General features: G+C 36.3%; 1 protein-coding gene across 4 annotated transcripts in view; it reads right to left on the bottom strand.

Annotated features, from left to right (window-relative positions):
* Nucleotides 1–19944, bottom strand: part of ANAPC1 (anaphase promoting complex subunit 1) — a 96149-nt gene that overhangs the window by 35799 nt on the left and 40406 nt on the right. For all 4 annotated transcript variants that reach the window (XM_027033724.2, XM_053200932.1, XM_053200933.1 and 1 more), the window contains 8 exons: nucleotides 18196–18274; nucleotides 17345–17381; nucleotides 17179–17249; nucleotides 14538–14716; nucleotides 11188–11402; nucleotides 8806–8924; nucleotides 3333–3604; nucleotides 761–995 (listed from right to left, as the gene is read on the bottom strand). In XM_027033724.2, coding sequence (XP_026889525.1) covers nucleotides 761–995; nucleotides 3333–3604; nucleotides 8806–8924; nucleotides 11188–11402; nucleotides 14538–14716; nucleotides 17179–17249; nucleotides 17345–17381; nucleotides 18196–18274 — 1207 coding nt within the window. The remainder of the gene's footprint in view (nucleotides 1–760; nucleotides 996–3332; nucleotides 3605–8805; nucleotides 8925–11187; nucleotides 11403–14537; nucleotides 14717–17178; nucleotides 17250–17344; nucleotides 17382–18195; nucleotides 18275–19944) is intronic.

The raw sequence follows: 19944 nt of genomic DNA, 5'->3' as shown, positions 1-19944 counted from the left end.
GGGCTCTGTGCTGACAGCTCAAAGCCTGGAGTCTGCTTCAGATTCTGTGTCTCCCTCTCTCTGCCCCTCCCCTGCACATGCACGCATGCTCGCACTCTCTCAAAAATAAACATTAAAAAAAATTTCTTAATGTTTTTAAGCTAAATGTTATATTTCTAGGCGCTTATTTTGAATCTACATAATAGTGAGCCCTACTGTGCCAGAAGTTCTGTGTATGGATTCTAAAAGTTTGGCTGGATACTAAATTTATACTTTTAGGGGCGCCTGGGTGGCTCAGTTGGTTAAGCATCCAGCTCTTGATTTCCGCTCAGGTCACGATCTTGTGATTCGTCGGTTTGATCCCCACATCAGGCTCTGCGCTGACAGTGTAGAGCCTGCTTGGGATTCTCTCTCCCACTCTCTCTGCCCCTCACTGACTCGTGCGAGCACATGCATACACGCTTTCTCTCTCTCAAAATAACTAAAACTTAAAAAAAAAAAAAAAAAAAAAGGTACTGAGAGAAAAAAAAAAGACCAAAGGTTACCTCATTAAATATGATCTGGAGCTCAACAATGGGCTCACCAAATAAACATGCAAATTAATCTGCACATTAATATCAGTCTCAGAAAATATTACTTTTTTTTAAATTAGCACGAGAATATTCTAACAAAAGCTACTATTTTTCCCTTAATTTTTATGATTTTTACTATCATTTTTACTTTGGCTCCTGCAGAGTGGAAAATGTATACTTATGAAGACACAGCACTATTAATACCATACCTATCTCAGCCAACAGGACTTCCGCAGTGTGCCTGTGAGCTGTCCCCTGATATACAAGGCCAATGCCAACCACTGCAGCCACCTGGACATTATGAGGAACATCAAGCTCTGTGGACGTTGGGGGTAAGAGGGCAGGAATGTGAATGCTAAGAAGCCGAGTAATTGACATATCCATGGTGCCCAGTTTAGCAGCAGAAACACCAAGGAGCAGTCCAATGCTTGTCATTTCATGACCCTAAAGTAGAAAGTAGAATGAAATGTAAATCACTACCAAAACAAATATGTAGTCTTAAATACAGTACTGCCTGCCAGTACTTTCAGTAAGCAATTTTACTGACAGGCAGAGTGAGAAGTGACAATATAACAGCAAACTAAACAGACGTAGTTCTTTTCTCTCACAATGCTAGTGCCCTAATGGAGGAAAAAAGCGTTGGATTAAAATATACAAATATATTATTTAAAAGGCAGTATACTGAGAAGGCACAAAATAATATGAAATAGTATTTTTAAAAAGCCTAATTTAGATTAGGAGGAGCTGGAGAATTATTAAAAATCTCTGAAGAAGTAAAATTTACAATAGGACCAGAAGGATTAGTACAAATTAGCCAGGAAAAGTAGTGGAAAGGGAGGAAATTAGCTTTAGAAAGTAAGAGAAAATGAGGTCAGGTGAGAGAACAACATGTAAATGGCTCTGATGTGATTCAGAAAATAAACCTTCACATTAATGGTTAAGTGACCACAAGATGCCATGACAACTCAATGAGAAACGAATAGTCTTTTCAGAAAATGGTGCTGTGATCATTGTAGACCACATGCAAAAGAATAAAGTTGGACCCCTTCCTTACATCATTCACAAAAATTAACCCTAAAATGGATCACAGAACTAAATGTAAGAGCTAAAACTATAAAACTCCTGGAAGAAAGCACAGGTATAAATCCAACAGGACCATGGGTTAGGCAATGAAATATGATACCAAAGCACAGCAATTAAAAAAATAGATGAGGTGCGCCTGGATGGCTCAGTCGGTTGGGTGTCTGACTTCAGCTCAGGTCATGATCTCATAGTGTGTGAGTTCGAGCCCTGGGTTGGGCTCTGTGCCGACAGCTCAGAGCCTGGAGCCTGCTTTGGATTCTGTGTCTCCCTCTCTCTCTGCCCCTCCCCTGCTCACACGCTGTCTCTCTCTCTCTCTCTCAAAAATAAATTTAAAAAAAATTTTTAACAAAAAAATTAAAAAGTAGATGAACTGGACTTCATTAAAATTAAAAACTTTTGTGCTTCAAGGATACCATCAGAAAGTGAAAAGTCTGCCCACAGAATAGGAGAAAATTTTTGCAAATCACTTATCTGTTAATGAACTTAGTATCTAGAATATATAAAGAATACAACTTGGTTAAGACAACCCAATTTTAAAATAAAGGATCTGAACAGACATTTCTCCAAAGAAGACTTACAAATGGTGTATGAACACATGAAAAGATGCTCAACATCATTAGCCATCAGGGAAATGCAAACCAAAACAAGAAGATATTACTTCACACCTACTAGGATGACTACAATTAAAAAGACAGACAAGTGTTGGCAAGAATGCGGAGAAACTAGAATCCTGATGTATTGCCGGTGGGATCGTAAAAAGGTACAGCCACTCTGGGAACAGTTTGGTAGTTCCTCAAATTTAAACAAACATTTACCACATGACCCAGCAATTCTACTCCTAGGAATATATCCAAGAGAAATGAAAACATACGTCCACACAAAAACATGCATGTGTTTACAGCATCACTAATCATAACAGTTAGAAAGTAGAAATAACCCAAATATCCACTAACTGATGAATGGATAAATACAGTGTATCCATACAATGGAGTATCTACTGAGCAATAAAAAAGAATGAAGTGCTAATACATGATACAACATGAACAAACCTTGAAAACATTATGGTAAGACAAAGAAGCCAGTCATAAAAGACCACCTATTTTATGATTCCATTTATATGAAAGGTCCAGAATCAGTAAATCCATAGAGACAGAAAGTAGACCTGTGGTTGCCAGAGGCTAGAGGGAAAAGGGAATGGAGTTACTGCTATTGGCTATGAGATTCCTTTATGGACTGATGAACATGTTCCAAAATTAACAACAGTAATGGATATACAATTCTTTGAATACACTAAAAACCACTGAATTGTAGACTTTAAATGCGTGAATTTTTATGACATAAAAATGGAAGAGTTCACACCAAGAGAAAGAGTTTGGTTTGCCAAGCTCTGATGTGAAAAAATGTGGTTTACCAAGAAGCTCAAATGGCCAGTCCCTATGGTTGGAATGTGGAGAGCAAGGGGATGAGAGATACAAAGCAAAGTTGGATGAGTGGGATTACATAGGCTCCTGGAATGTGTATCAAGAGCAATGCAAAATCTTTAAAAAGTTTGGACACGGGAAGTCTTTAGAAAGATCACTCTGCCTGCTGTGAGAACAATGGATTTAGAGGAACAAAAATAAAGAAGAGCAAACAGAACGATTAGGAGCTACTGCAGTGGCCCAGGTGAGGCACAATGCCAGGAGCTGAGAGTCTCACCTTGGTCAAGTAGTCATGGATATTGAGAGTAGCCAGCTTGGTAAGGTGCCCATTCAGACCCAGGGCCATGAGAAAACCAGCATATTCATTGGCTAACTCAGCATGCTTAGGCTTATTATAAACAATCCAAGCTGAGTCGATCTGGGAGGCAGGGGCTATCTTCAGGCCAGCAGCCACACCATTGTGGAAGCTGGCCCAGCTTGTCATGTTGGGAGGCACATCGATGTTTCCACTGTTAAGGTCTACTGTTGTGTTCCGAGGAGGGGCCCGTCCTATTCAGGCAAACGAATTTAAAATTGAGAGAGTAATAATTCATAAATCCGTAATTATTCAATTTAGATTTTTGAAAACGAGATTACCTTTTCTACATTTGAAACCCTTAACCCCATAATAGTTGGAATGATATTAGGTTACTGTGAGTACTTAAACTTTTATACATGTACGTCAAACCTGATTCAAGGTGGAAAAATACTACTTGTTTAAAATAATTCATTATCTGAAACTGGACCACTTTTTTACATCATATATAAAAATAGACTAGATATAAAAATAGATTAAAGACCTAAATGTAAGAAGTGAAACCAAAAACTCCTAGAAGAGAAAATAGGCAGTAATTTCTTTGATATCAGCCAAAGCAACATTATTCTAACTATGTCACCTAAAGCAAGGGAAACAAAAGCAAAAATAAACTAGTGGGATGACATCAAAATAAAATGCTTTGGTACAGCAAAGGAAACCATCAACAAAACAAAAAGGCAACCTACTGAATGGGAGAAGATATTTGAAAATCATATATCTGATAAGGGGTTAATATTCAACTTCTACAAGTCAACATCAAAAAAAATATATAATTAAAAATGGGCAGAGATTCTGAATAGACATCTTTCCAAAGAAGACATACAGATGGCTAACATATATGAGAAGACATTCAACGTCACCAATCATCTGGGAAATGCAAATCAAACCCACAGTGAAATATCACTTTACACCTATCAGAATGGTTAGAATCAAAAAGACAAGAATTAACAAATGTTAACAAGGATGTGGAGAAAAAGGAACCCTTGTGCATTGTTAGTGAGAATGTAAATGTGGAAAACACTATGGAAGTTCCTCAAAAATTTAAAAACAGAAATACCATTTAATCCAGTAATTCCACTACTGGGTATTCACTACCCCTCAAAAACAAAAGCATTAATTTGAAAAGATACATTCACCCCTATGCTTACTATAGTATTATGTACAATAGCCAAAATATGAAAGCAGCCCAAGCATCCATCAACAAATGAATAAAGATGTAGCATGGGCACACACATACACACATACACACACAAAGAGACAAGCACACACACACGCACACACACACACACACACATACACACACACACACAGAGGAATTTTGCTCAGCCATTAAAAGGTATGAGATCTTGCCGTTTACAACAACATGAATGAACCTAGAAGGTATTACGCTAAGTGAAGTAAGTCAAACAGATAAAGGCAAATACTATATATTCTCACTTATATGTGGAATCTAAAAAAACAAAAGAAATGAATAAACAAAGAGCAGAATCAGACCTATAAATACAGAGAATAAAGTGATGATTACTAGAAAGGAGGGGAATAGGGCAATGGCCAAAATGGGTGCAGGAGAGTGGGAAGGAGATACAGGCTTCCAGTTATATAATGAGTAAGTCACAGAAATAAAATGTGCAGCATTGGGAATATAGTCAATGGTATTATAACAACATTCTGTGGTGACAGATGGTACCTATACTTGTGGTGAGGATAACATAGTTATTGAATCACTACGCTATACACCTGAAACTAATGTAACATTATGTGTCAACTCTACCCCCCAAAAATAACAATAATTATTTTAAAAACAAAATAATTCATCATCCTTTTGCTAAAATACATGGGCTAGAATCAGATAACTGATGCCAATTTAACTTTAATCAGATCTGATTAGGATACCTACTGCTTTGAAATTTTTTTTCAAACAGAAAAAAGCTTATTAAAAAAAAAAAAATGAAGAGGCACCTGGGTGGCTTAAGGGTCAGACTCTTGATTTCAGCTCAGGTCACAGTCTCATAGTTCGTGAGTTTGAGGCCCACATTGGGCTCCACGCTGACAACGCAGATCCAGCTCAGGATTGTCTCCCTCTCCGTCTGCCCCTTCACAACATGCTCACACATACACGTTCTCTTTCTCTCTCTCAAAATAAATAAATGAAAAAAAAAAAAAGTTCTAGGGGGTCCCTGGATGGCTCAGTTGGTTAAGCATCTGACTTCGGATCAGGTCATGATCTTGCAGTTTGTGAGTCAGCCCCGCATCGGGCTCTGTGCTGACAGCTGAGAGCCTCGAGTCTGTTTCGGATTCCGTGTCTCCCTTTCTTTCTCTGCCCCTCCTCCGCTCACTCTCCGTCTCTCTCAAAAATAAACATTAAAAAAAAAAAACAGGTCTAAAAAACAATAAAATGGGGCGCCTAGGTGGCTGAGTCAGTTAAGAATCCATATGACTTTGGCTCAGGTCATGATCTCACAGTTCGTGAGTTTGGGCCCTGCGTCTGGCTCTGTGCTGACAGCTCAGAGCCTGGAGCCTGCTTCAGATTCTTTGTCTCCTCTCTCTACCTCTTCCGGGCTTGCACTCTGTCTCTCTCTCTCTCTCTCAAAAAGTAAACATTAAAAGAAATTTATAAAATTAAAAATCAAAAAATAATAAAATGGAGACTAACAGTAAAGTTAAGCTAGATGAATAATAAACTCTAACCTGTGATTGATGACACTGATATTAATTCTAAATATGCATCCTACATTTTTCTCTGGACGTTAAAGAAAAATAGATTCTAAAAAGAGATAAGGACCTTTAAAAAGAGACAAGAACCTTTAAAATTTGCTCTTATCAATACATGTTTATCTCTCTATAAGTATCTAATTTTGCAATTGTTAAAGACACCAAATTGCAATCAGATAGTACAATAAAAAGTATAATTTTATAGACTCAAGTTACCCAGTGAACCATAAAGAGTATTTGCTGAATTAAATTTTATGGTCAATATGTTTAAGAACAATGTAAATTATAGGGCGCCTGGGTGGCTCAGTTGGTTAAGCATCCAACTTCAGCTCAGGTCATGATCTTGCAGTTTGTGGGTTTGAGCTGCAAGGGCTCTGTGCTGACAGCTCAGAGCCTGGAGCCTGCTTCCGATTCTGTGTCTCCCTCTCTACACCTCCCCTGCTCACCCTCTGCCTCTCTCTCAAAAATAAATAAACATTAAAACAAATAAATTTTAAAAAGTGTTCATGATTCTATGCTCTCTTAGAATTCCTTGAGTCTTTTGGTTTTGATTTACACTGTGTACTGGCAAATACAAATTCTTTTTATATCTTTAATGTTCTGTATTAATTAAGTCACGCCATGGATGAATGTTTATTCCAAATATTGCACAAAATTGCACAGTTCACTACACGTTTGAAAATATGGTTTTAAAGGAGTTCTGAAGTTATGTAAAATAAATTTCAAATAGATGCATAATGTCTTAATTGGAGTTGGTATATATATACATACACACAAAGTAAAATATGTTTGTTTTACTTTGTGTACCTAAGAGCTAACTCAAATGCTGGTGCATGACAGCACCACACAGGGTGACAAGTTCATGAAGTATACTTTTACTTTCTCAAAAGGCAGAAAGATTAATAATGAAAAAACTCACTTTCTAAGACAATTCATCATATGCATAAGACAGAGTATTTACACACGAGAAAATGACAGGCAAAGGCTAAAACAAATTTTCTTCAATAAGAATAACAACACACAAGTACAAATAGGGTGTAACAGTGTGAGTTAAAGAGCTATTTATTCTAAGAAAGTATCTTTTCCTAAATTAACTTACTATTAAAACAAGATAATAGGTTTTTTGGGGGGGAAGAGCTTGCCAAAATGGCTAAATAAAAGTTTGGATGAATGTCAGAACATGCAAATTTGAATATACAAATTTAATTAAATGTATTCAGAAAACAAAAAAGAGGATTCATGTATTTATATTGTAACACCCACCCAAGCATCACTGCCCAGATTTAATACATTTTAACATTTGCCAACCTTGCATGAGATTATTTTCTTTTTAACCCAAATTCTTTATATGAAAACCTTCAAACAGTTGAAAGACTAATAGAATGAGCACCTATATACCCTGTTCTCTAAGATTCAGTAATTAGTCAAATTTTGCCATTCTGCTTCATCTCTAAGAGGGAGAACAATTCAAATACTGAAGGTAATTCTGCTTGCTGTATCTCTAAATAAGATTAGGGCTCCAGAACAGATATAATAAGATGAAAATGTGTTCTTCTCTCATTTTCCGTATGCTACTAAATGTGTAAGATCTCCACATATCTAAGTGGGACCCTGGATTTTATTAAATTGTGCAACTTAAAACACCGTGGAATTATACTTCCATATGTTACATATATTACTGGATGTATAATATATATATTTTGTAGAGGTCTCATGAAACCACACATATTATAGTTCAGGAATTTTCAATGATAATTTCAATGTACACAACCGGCACCTTGAGAACATATTCAAACTAGCATTAGGTGAGCATGCACTATAAAACCCACTGTAACCCATAATATTGAGAAATGAACACACTTCCATCTCACAGAAATAAAGATCCACACAACCAATCAGAAAGGTAATTTAACAATATGTTATATCAAAGCCTTAAAATCTTGCTGTCCTAGGAATTCCACTTTTAAAGCAATTAAACTAAATGACTACACCCTCCTGACAACATGTTTATAATAGCAAAAAAATGATAACTTCCAACAAAACCAGGTTGTTTACATAAACTATATTCCATTAAATAAAATACTCTGGAGCAAACAAAAACTCAAGTTGTTGATTAAAAACGTGTATACAAATACCTACCTACCTACACATATACACAATATAATTGTACACCTATGTTTGGTAGGTATGAAAGGATTCTCCCTCTACAGTAAATTTTAAAACAATTTCTAAAACAGATTCAAATTTGCTGATAATTAAGCACATATAAAATTATAAAATAGAAAAAACTGAGAACCATATATACCAAAATGTTAACACCAGTGAACCCTACCAAGTGAGACTACTGTACTTCAGCATTTACATATTCTACTTTAAGATTATTTAAAGTTCAATAACCTCACCAGTATCAGTATCTTTCTAAACTTTCCCAAGTGCCTTTTTATATCATGAAATGGTTTCATTAAAAGCAAAACTTAGTAACAGGCTCCATGCTACGTCCCTCAATGTTTACTGTGCTTTGCTATTTGAGCTTTGACAACCACTAGAGTAGCTATTAATAATATATGAAATCACTGGGGATAGAAAGAACACTTCTTTGGTTTTAACTAAAACAATTCAACAACGCCACTAAAAATAATACTTAATCATTTTCCTTTCTTGCTGAGCACAGAATTTAACATACCAGTCAAATTCAATTTAGGAATAGGCAGTGGTTCCGTTGGAACAGGATGGTATGAAAACAAGGTAAACATTCCTCGTCCTACGGGAAGGGCCATAGTTCGCTGACACAACTGGAGCAATCTATAATTAAAATCAAAACCAACATGTGAAAAACCTTTAAGCAAAAAGAAACTGGAATGTAATCTGTAGGCAAGTATTCCAAAAGAAGAAGTGCTGGTAAGATGAAATCACATCAAAGTAAATCCAAACAAAGATGTGATCCAAACGTGGCTATTCTCATTTTAATACTCTGTTCCCCTTAGAAATTCTAAGAGAGAGATACATTTCCTTTCTTTTCATATTTGCTTTGAGTGAAAACCAGATGGGCTACAAATCAAGCCAACCCTCCCTGGACATCCACAAAGAGAAATGTAAAATTCCACTCTGATGCTAACCTGCTCAAAGGAAAATGTTGTATGTTTTGGGTTTCCTCATTTTGTTATTTTCAGACTAACTGCATCCACTACATCTCTGGGATCCTCCTCCCATCCTTTCTGCCACCAAAGCCTGAATAGTGCTACCTCTGTGGCCTGTACACAGGAAAGGAAAGAAACTCCCTATATTGGAAGCCAGTGGATTTCATAGTGTCTCCAGGGAAAAAATAGTTTCACTTACACGATGGCCAAGATTTATAGGATTAATAGCATTATAAATCAGTTTTATTCAAGGTTACAATGGCTTCAGTGGGCTCTGGTTTGAAACTAATACACCACTCTTGTTTCTATATTAAATCCTGTTCCATGTAGCCCCTTAAAAAGAAAAATCAAACAGAAATTGTGGAAGTAGGGGCATTTATAATCAGGAAACAAACACTTAACACAAGTTATATCTGAAGACACAAAAAAATCCCTTCAGAGGCTTTTTCTCTGCAGACAAAGCTATTCATAAGCACGTTCTCTAACTGTATACACATACAGCTTTTCTAATTTTTTGGTGAGGAAAATTTGCTATCCTAAGATTCTTTAGGAACAATGCCCCACGTTAATTTAGAATCAGAAAAATTCAAGGCAATCCCATAGAATGTTTTTAGCAGAAACCTTAAATATAATCCACAAAACTGTGATAACGGAAACAATACTGTAATCCTTTCTATTTAAGATGTCACTGATTATAAGACGCATCACTATTTCATGAGGCACTAAAAAAATATTGCCAATTAAACTATAATACCTATTGACTGAAAAACATATTCTGATTTCAGAGATATTAAAAGGTAAAAAAAAAAAAACTAGCATCGTATCAATGAACTCAGTTAATAATCATGGCTAACTGCATTCAGCTTTACTACATACTGAACAGTGTTCTAACCACTATGTAGAAATAACTCACTGTACACACAGAGCAACCTTGTGATGTACAAATGCTACAATTATGCCTATTCTTATAGTTGAGGCAACAAGAAGTTAAGTAATTCATCCAAAGATACCCAGCGGATAGTGGCCAACCTAGGCTTTCACAAAACTTTTCTGTCACTCAATCTCCTCTATTACCTAGGTATATATGGAGAGGAAAGTGTGAGAGGAAGATTATGACTAATTCAGATCTTCAGCACCCTGAGGCTAAGTGTGGATGGTCCTTCCCCTTAAAGCAGTACCACAGTAAGCAAAGTTAAGGAGAACCAGAAAATCATAGTGGAAAAATTACAGAGGATAGATACAAGGCAGGTTAACAGGACAGGAAAGAATTTTAAAATATAAGTGGAATTGTCCCAAGGCAACAACCCTGAAATGTCACAGAATGGGTACTACTGAGTCTTACAATTACCAACAGAAATAATGTATGTTAGAGAATGGCAGCAGAGAAGTTTCAGAGAGTATTACTGATCAGATCAGAAAAAAAACTTACTGGTATAAGTTTAAACTACACTAAAAACTTTATATTAAGCAAAATGGTCTTAGAGTCACCTTTTCTAAATAGCACATAGCTATATTTCAAGAGGAGGGTCACTTATGTCATCAGATACTCTTACGTTTCAAATACTTTGAAAAAAATGTTATGGTTTACCAAGTTTGAACAAAAACTTAAAATACATGGTACTTTTAACTCCGAAGTATCTTTTTAGGGTTTTAAAGCACAAAAAAACATTGACAAGAGGGGCACCTGGGTGGTTTAGTCCATTAAGTGTCTGACTCTTGATCTCAGCTCAGGTCATGATTTCATGATTCATGGGATTGACCCCGCATCATGCTCTGCTCTGACAGTGCAACCCCTGCTTGGGATTCTCTCTCTGCCTCTCCCCCATGTGCCCACTTTCTCTCTCTCTCTCTCTCAAAATAAATACATAAACGTTAAAAAAAAAAAAAAAAAAAAACACCGACAAGTGATAATGACATGTTTCCTTTACCTGTTTTCTTTTTCCTCAATAAACTCATGGTCACTGAGTTCTGGATACTGTACTACATTGACACGGACAGGATGCGCACTTTGAAGAAGTCTTCGCACGTCCTGCACCCTTAAATCTTCACTCCATATTAATGACATAACTTCCTGATTCATGTCATTCATGCCATCATCTTCCTCCTCAGTTTCTGTTCCTGAAGGAACATCTGATGAGAGCACCTGAGTAACAGACTTGGTTGTAATAATTTAAAAACCAACCACCATGCACTCACTGAACACAAAGATATATAGGATGATGCATTATGACTCTATCAGTACAGAGAACAAAGCTGGTTTGGGTACCCAGTGTATACTGGGACTTAAATCTAGAAGTCTTTTTTAAAAGTACAATCATATTGCTTACTTGGGAAAATTCTTTATTGAGCTAAGGGAAAAAACATTAGATTTAGGACAATAGTCAGCTGACTCCATTAGAGAAACATTCTAAATAAATAATAAAACTATAACTATATCCTAAATGTTCTAAAAAGGAAACAAATTACTAGAAGTGGAATATGAAACCCACTCACTATTACTGAAGAACCCAGGCTAACTTAAATATCTTTGATTAATATAAGCAGAAGAAAACAACCTGGAAGGGTATATACCAAAGACTGGAGGAAGTTAACAGTACTTTCTTACTTTAGTACTTTAAAATGGATCATAATTGATTTTCACTTTTTTATAAGGATGTTTCTTAATTGGATTTCTTAATCAGACTGCAGCAAAACAAGCGAGAAGGGTTAATCCCTTGATTATCATTCTTTCTCAGAAGCTCAGCATGTGCTTTCATATGAGCCTTCCCCATCCAAATAATTCAATCACACTTCAACCTAGATATGAATAGCATGAAATCTTCTCATTTTCTCTCAAGGATTTTATACTCCTTTAACAAAAAATTAATTCAATTTAAAATCCTAATGTTTTATGACATTTAATGGGGAAGCAACATTAGCTGGAAAAAAATAATAGATATGATTAACCAATCCTTCTTACTTAGTTCATAAATATTCATTATGGTTCCTATGGAATATCTAATTTTGAAAAAAACTATATTCTAATGGGTGAGTTTGCTATAAAGTATAGACCCAAATAGCCAATGCACTGAAAACAGAAGAGTTATAAAAGGTAGCCTCGAATAACTGAACAAATTGAATTTAGACAGAATTACTTAAAATCACACCTAAATACAAATCAAAGATTATCAATATCATTTGGTTTTAGTGCTAATGATGTTAAACTGCTCTCATAATAGTAACAAAACAAGTCTAAATACTAAAATTTATCTTGGTAAAGAAAAGGATCATCATATTATTAGCAAAAAAAAAAATGGTTTTCTGTTTAGAACAAGACAAACAGTAATTCAACTAAGAGCTGTTATACAAGTATAGATAAAAAGCAAGATATGCTGGGCCAACGCTGCTGGAGATGGGATCCACGGCAACAGCTTCTGTCACAGACCCAGCAGGCAAATTGTGATACAGACTCGGAAGGTCTGAAGAAGCATTAATAGCCTAAGACCTAATGTGGATTATAAATAGTTACATTTTGATTAATATGTTCAAAAGCTAGTAAGTGATGAGGCAAATGTGTGCTATTCTCTTAGGGATATAAACAAAGTTGAAGAGTCACCTGGAGTGGAAAAACCATCCCAGAATCCTCTCTGATCCTCAGGGTAATGCAATACTACCATTTTTTTTTTTTAAGCTAAATAGAGTTCTAAAAGAAGTACCAGAAATTCCATTTTTAAGTTTTAAAAGAGACTGATTTTAAAAGAGAGATCATTGGAGAGTAATGATGTATTTGATTTTCTATTGGTAGTCTTCTCAGAACCCATTCTTTATAAAAGCAGACTGGGGGGGTGGGTGCCTGGGTGGCTCAGCTGGTTAAGCATCCAACTCGGTTTTGGCTCAGGTCATGATCTCACAGTTAAGTTGGTGAGTTTGAGCCCCACGTTGGGATCCACACTAACAGCACGGAGCCTGCTTAGGATTCTTTGTCTCTCCCGTTCTCTCTGCCCCTCCCCCACGTGCAGGCACACGTGCGCACACTTTCTCTCTAAAAATAAATAAATAAACTTTTAAAAAATGAAGTAAAAGCGTAGGAATGCAAACTGGTGCTGCCACTCTGGAAAATAGTATGGCCGTTCCTCAAAAAATTAAAAATAGAACTACCCTATGACCCAGCAACTGAACTAACCAGGTTTTCATCCAAGGGATACAGGTATGCTGTTTCAAAGGGGTACATGCACCCCAATGTTTACAGCAGCGCTATCAACAATAGCCAAAGTATGGAAAGAGCCCAATGTCCACTGATGGATGAATGGATACAGAAGATGTGATACACACACACACACACACACACACAAATGGAGTATTACACGGAAATCAAAAAGAATGAAATCTTGCCATTTGCAACTACATGGATGGAACTAGAGGGTATTATGCTAAGCGAAATTAGAGAAAGACAAATGTCATATGACTTCACTCATATGAGGACTTTAAGGCACAGAACAGATGAACATAAGGGAAGGGAAGCAAAAATAATATTGAAACAGGGAGGCGGACAAAACATAAGAGACTCTTAAATATGGAGAACAAAGAGGGTTGCTGGAGGGGTTCTGGGAGGGGGGATGGGCTAAATGGATAAGGGTCATTAAGGAATCTACTCCTGAAATCACTGTTGCACCATATGCTGACTTGGATGTAAGTTAAAAAAATAAAAATAAAAATAATAATAGTAATAATAATAATAATAATAATAATAAAAAGAGTAAAAGCAGATTGGAAGACTGACAAAGGAAAGAAATTCAGGAGGGATAATCTAAGACATCTTCTAAATAACTTTAGTGTCTCTTATCCCAGCTCCCAAAGAACTTTTTCCTGCGACTTCAGTTTTATGTAATTAAACAGATGTATTTACATCTATTTCAAAGGTTAAAATCGAGAAATTCACATCAAAAAAAGTAGGAAAGAGAAAATAGTTACATATTCAAAATGAGGCTATTAACTACGAAAGTAGTTACTTACCAATTTCGCTACCAACAAGTAGAGAAAGAGTCATGGTACTGGATGTACACACTCAGCACTTGTCCTAACTCAAAGCAAAGTCTAGGCAAAACAGAGCCTTCACAAAATCTCTGTTCCCATGTCAATTCATAAATAAGAGTATCTGCCCAATTATAAACCCCATGGCATAAAACATAAAAGACAAACTGATATATACACTTGGAAAAAGACTTAAGAGAAAAATGAAGATTTCTACTTCGACTTTGAGACTAAACCTGAACTTTGAACTTTCAGTGTTAATACTCACAGATTTCCCTTTGGGCAAGTTTCCTTCGCAGGCCTGTTTGGACAGATCCTGCCGTCCGATCAGGAGACAGACAGCTTCTGGCCAGTCTGAAGCAGGTTGTTCACGACAGTGGTAAATTGCATCTCTGATGGGAAGAGCAATTCCAAAGGGAAGAGTTTCCAAGTCTCTTAAAGTGAAACCTTGTGATGAAAGGAAAGGAGAACATTTTTCATTCAGACCTGCTATTGTCCCAATTATCCTCTGTCTGAAATTAATCAATATCTATCCTGACAAATAAAAAGAGAAATCGATTTCATTCACCTTACTACCAGACTAATGTCTTAACATCAGGGAATAGTATAAAAGGTCTCTTTAAAAGAACTAAAAACCTTCAGAAAAAGAGAAACAACCCAACAGGAAAGACAGGAAGGACAAAAAGACATTTCCCAAAAAAGAAACACAAATGGTCAATAAACATATGAAACGATGGTTTATTTCCTGAGTGATCAGGAAAGTTCAAATTAAAAACTACTAAATATATAATTTCATTCATTTGACAGACAAATATTAAAGTAAATCAACACCAAGTGTTGGCAACTATGTAGAAAAATAGTAATTCCCATCCACAGTTGGTAGTGGTACAATCACTTTGGAAAACACGCAGCATGTACACATAGGTCCACCCCTTATGGTCCATTAACAGCCATACAGAAATTTGTGTACATGTGCACCAGGACACAAGTATTAACATACTGATTAGCAACGCTATTCACTATGACAAAAAAAGGGTAGGGAGGAAACAGCCCAACTGCTATCATCAATAGAATAAACTGGAATATATTAAAACCATAGAGTATAGAGTAGTGAAAATGAATGATCTACTGCTACATGAGTTAATACAGATGAATTGAGTGAAAAAAATAATTTATATCTACATTCATTTATATGAAGTTCAAAGACCTACAACACTAAGCAACAGATAAAGATGATAAAACTATGGGGGCGCCTGGGTGGCTCAGTTGGTTAATGATCCAACTTCGGCTCAGGTCATGATCTCACAGTTTGTGAGTTCGAGCCCCATATCCGGCTCTGTGCTGACGGCTCAGAGCCTAGAGCCTGCTTCAGATTCTGTGTCTCCCTCTCTCTCTGCCCTTCCCCTGCTCATGCTCTATCTCTCCCTCTCTCTTAAAAATAAATACACATTAAAAAAAAAAAAAAGATGATAAAACTATGAAAGTAATGAGGGAACGGGGCGCCTGGTTGCTCAGTTAAGCGAACAACTGGCTTGGGTCATGATCTCGCGGTTCATGGGTTCGAGCCCCACATCAGGCTTGTGCTGACAGCTCAGGGCCTGGGGCCTGCTTCAGTTGCTGTGTCTCCCTCTCTGCCCCTCCCTTGCTCTCTCTCTCTCTCTCTCTCTCTCTGAAAAATAAGCATTTAAAAAAAGAAAAAAGAAAAAAGAATGAGGGAAGGTAATAAAAAACCTTGGTAGGGCCGTGGTTATCTGCAGCAGTAGGCTGTGTGAGAGGAAGATATCACACGGAATGGACATGCAAGGGCCTTCTAGTACACTAGCAATGTTCTACTTATCATGGTAGGTGACCTCTAAACATACACATTTTATGCATTCTTTTATATTATACCATACTTCATATTTAAAATTTTCAAGACCTTAGGTAAATTAAAATTTATTTTTCCTATAACGAATTTCTCAATTTTATACTATTACATATTATTTATTAATATTGGAAGTTGATTAATTATTGAGGTAAAAATGTTCCCTCCTACGAGAATAACACTTTTATTAAATATCATATGATATACAAATGGACCGAACTAACTCATCTAATATTTTTCAGCACAGGTATCTTATCTGTAATACTATACAATAATATTGTAATTTTCATGACAGCATATTTAAAACAACAGTGAAAAACTAAGTCGTTTAGAATACTCTTTAAATAAGAACTCAGACATCCTGTAATATTCATTACACCATTATTTTATAACAGACTATAACATTGTCATTGTTTATATCTTCATATCCATAATTTAAAATTTTTAGTTATTTTCAAAAAAAAAAAAAAAAAGGTCTTTAGTATTTTACTCCATTTAAATCCTAAGAGCACTGGCTTTGAGAAAAGAGAACAGGGAACTCCTTTCCTCCCTTTCCCTCTTTCCAGCTATATCCTCATCTTGGAGCCTAGAGCACTAGCCTATATTCTTCAATATAGTGTTTGTACAATTACTTTACAATTAGCCAGAAATACTTTCTGATATCTGAGTATTACAACGGCTTCAAGTCTGTACGTGTAGTGATTACAGTTCTCCATTCTAAGGCCAGTCCACATAGCTACAGCTTTAACTGGCCTAAGGTGAAGCAAATAAACATTTCTGACCCATCGAGAGAGAAAAGCTGGTATACTGGGTATTACAATACGGAAGGTATGACATGGTCAGGGAAAGGAAGTGAGGCTTGAAGTGCCATAACACTGGTCCTGCAGGATCCTTTCATAGAACGAGAGTCCCTCTCTTCTCCTGCTTCCCAGTTCTAGCTCGCTGTGAAGAAGCACGGCCTACTGAACAAGGAGGTGTCCAGAGAAAGCAGGGGGTTCTCACCAGTATCTCAAAGACACATAAAAAGTAACAAAGACTACCTTACCTACATCAGTCATCCAGACGACTAATCGTTCAGCTAGACTAGAAACTGATGTAGAATGCCTGAAACTAAACCTGTAAGAGAATAAAACACAAAAATATTAAAAAAGAATAGTAAGATGCAATAATGTTTTATATTACTATAAAAGCATTATCTGAATAAAAATCACCTGTTTTCTTCTTGTTCTGCTTGTGACTTCTGGGGGGCTAAAAGGCAATGAAAAGGAAATTTTATTTTGATAGTTATCCTGATAAAGAGAACATATAACAGAAGACACTTAGAAATGAAAATTCAAACAACTCCTAAAAAAAAAGTAAGCAGTCCTCTGGCAGGCTGGAAAGTATAATAATTTCCCTGAGGCCAAAATAGTCCTTTTTTGATAGCCATCTGCACACCAGGAATCTGTGTTCTCACCAGAAAATGACCGCGCTGGCACTCTGATCTTGGGTTTCATTACCTCCAGAACTGTGAGAAATAGTTTGTTGTTTAAGCCACTTAATTTATGGTACATTTAGTACAGAGGCTCACACCGACTAAAACAGAACCTGAATAGAGAAACTTATAAAAATAACTGACTTAAACTCAATTATGTCAATAATTTCATTAAATGTAAATTAATACTCTGTGGTAGGCCAAATAATAGTCCTCAGAGATGTCTATGCCTGGTTCCTGGAATCTTTGAATATGTTACCATACTTTGCAAAGGGGATACTGAAGACAGTAAGATTAAGATTATGGACAAAAAATAAAATTAAAATAAAATAAAATACGTCCTTTTTACAGACATTGAAAAAATGTAAAATTTGTTAGATCTGAAGTACTCCTGGTCTCTGAAAATTAGCTATAAACCACAGACAAGAACAGTGCAAAAGGCCACCACTAAAATGAGGCAAGACATGGCCTCTAGAACACTTAGGAAATCTTTAATTTTTTAATCTCAATTCTGATATTAACATTTGTAAAACTGTGTTTTGGGGGAAAAAAATTCATTTTGGGAAGTCTAACATTACACTGACTTACCTATAGTTATCCTGGATAAATACTGTGAAGATTCATCAGAAACAGAGCTCTCATTACCAAGTATGTAGAGTGCAATACTCTGCATAAGGAGAAAATTTACATTATTTTTCAAACGAATGATGTATAATTACACAGAGGAAAATTCATCTATTTTAGGTGTACAGCTTTGAGTGTTGACAACATACAATAATACAATCACTACTACAATCATGATGTGGAACACTTCTATCACACCAAAAAGCTCCCTGCACCCTTTGTAATCAATCTACTCCTCCTACACCCAGCACAGGAAACAACTCCTGTTTTCTTTCCCTATGGTTTTGCCTATTCAACAATATCACATAAATGGAATCTTAGATTATATAAGCTTCTGTGTCCTACTTCTTCAACTTAGCATCCCTCTGAGATTCATTCACATTACTGCGTGCATCTGTAGTTGGTTTCTTTTTATTGCTAAGTAGTATTCCATTACACAGATGTACCAAACTTTCTCCATTCATAAACTGACAAACACTTGGGTTGTTTCTGGTTAGGTGAACCCTAACCCACACCCTTCACTTTGGCCTTCAAAGTTCTCATTTGAGTATTTGCTACTACCAATATCTGCACCTGCACTAAGCTTTTTTTTCTTTTCAAAGAAAGCAGCACAATTCCATTAAAATTTTACTATAATGCAGGAGAATCTTAAAAACCCTATATTCTAAACCAATACAAGCACTGCAAATGACATAGTCCTGAACCTAACTGACATCATATCTCACAAAGAAAAGTTGTAATACAAGTATCTACAAGTTGACTAACATAATTTAAGTTGGAGGCTGACCAACTTGATATATTCTTATTTCTCTGGCTCCCCTTTGTGGCTAGCTACACATCAAGTCTCCCCCCATCCAGCAGAGTTGGACAGTACCAACATATTTGGTGGTTTCACTTAAATGTTTCCACATAAGCATCAAGGATGTAAAAGTTCTGGAATTAACCTGCTCTTAATATTTTAGAAGGTTTTTTTTCACGTATGTATTTTGAGAGGAGGGGGAGGCGAGAGGGAGAGAGGGAGAGAATTCCAAATAGGCCATGCTGTCAGCATGGACTCCAATGTGGAGTTCGATCTTATGAACCATGAGATCATGACCTGAGCTGAAATCAAGAGTCAGACGCTTTATGTATTGAACCACCCTGGCGCCCCTAAACCTGCTCTTAATATTTTATAAATATATTTAATGCCACTGAATTAATTGTACACTTAAGAATAGTTAAAATATTATAAATACATATAAATACATATATAAATATGTATATTTGACTACCATTTTTTTTTTAAAAAAGCAAAATTACTCTCCTGCATGTCTGTTTCAGAGTCATGGGGGCTCTGAAGCCTTTCTCAACATGAAGAAAAGCAGGATGTGGAATAAAAGAAAAGACGAGCAGGGTACATAGACATTTATAGTGCAGTGATATCTGTGGAGGAAACAAAAGCATGAAATTCTCCAATAAGCCTGGGAAGGCCCCGTCTCTGGAAAGGTCCACAAAGGACCCAGGCTGCTCCAGCGAGAAGGGGATGGGAACGTGAAGGAACTCACCTTTACCAAAGTCCTTTGTTTGTATCTGAAGGTTTGAACTCAGACATGAACTAACTGAATAAGGGATGCTGGATGGGAGGTGGGCAGGGGAATGAGTTAAATGGGTGATGGGTATTACGGAGGGCACTTGTTACGATGAGCACTGGGTGTTGTATGTAAGTGTTAAATC

Source organism: Acinonyx jubatus, chromosome A3 (assembly GCF_027475565.1).
Source record: "Acinonyx jubatus isolate Ajub_Pintada_27869175 chromosome A3, VMU_Ajub_asm_v1.0, whole genome shotgun sequence".
Lineage (NCBI taxonomy): Eukaryota > Metazoa > Chordata > Mammalia > Carnivora > Felidae > Acinonyx > Acinonyx jubatus.
This window is presented reverse-complemented; position numbering and strand designations above follow the sequence as displayed.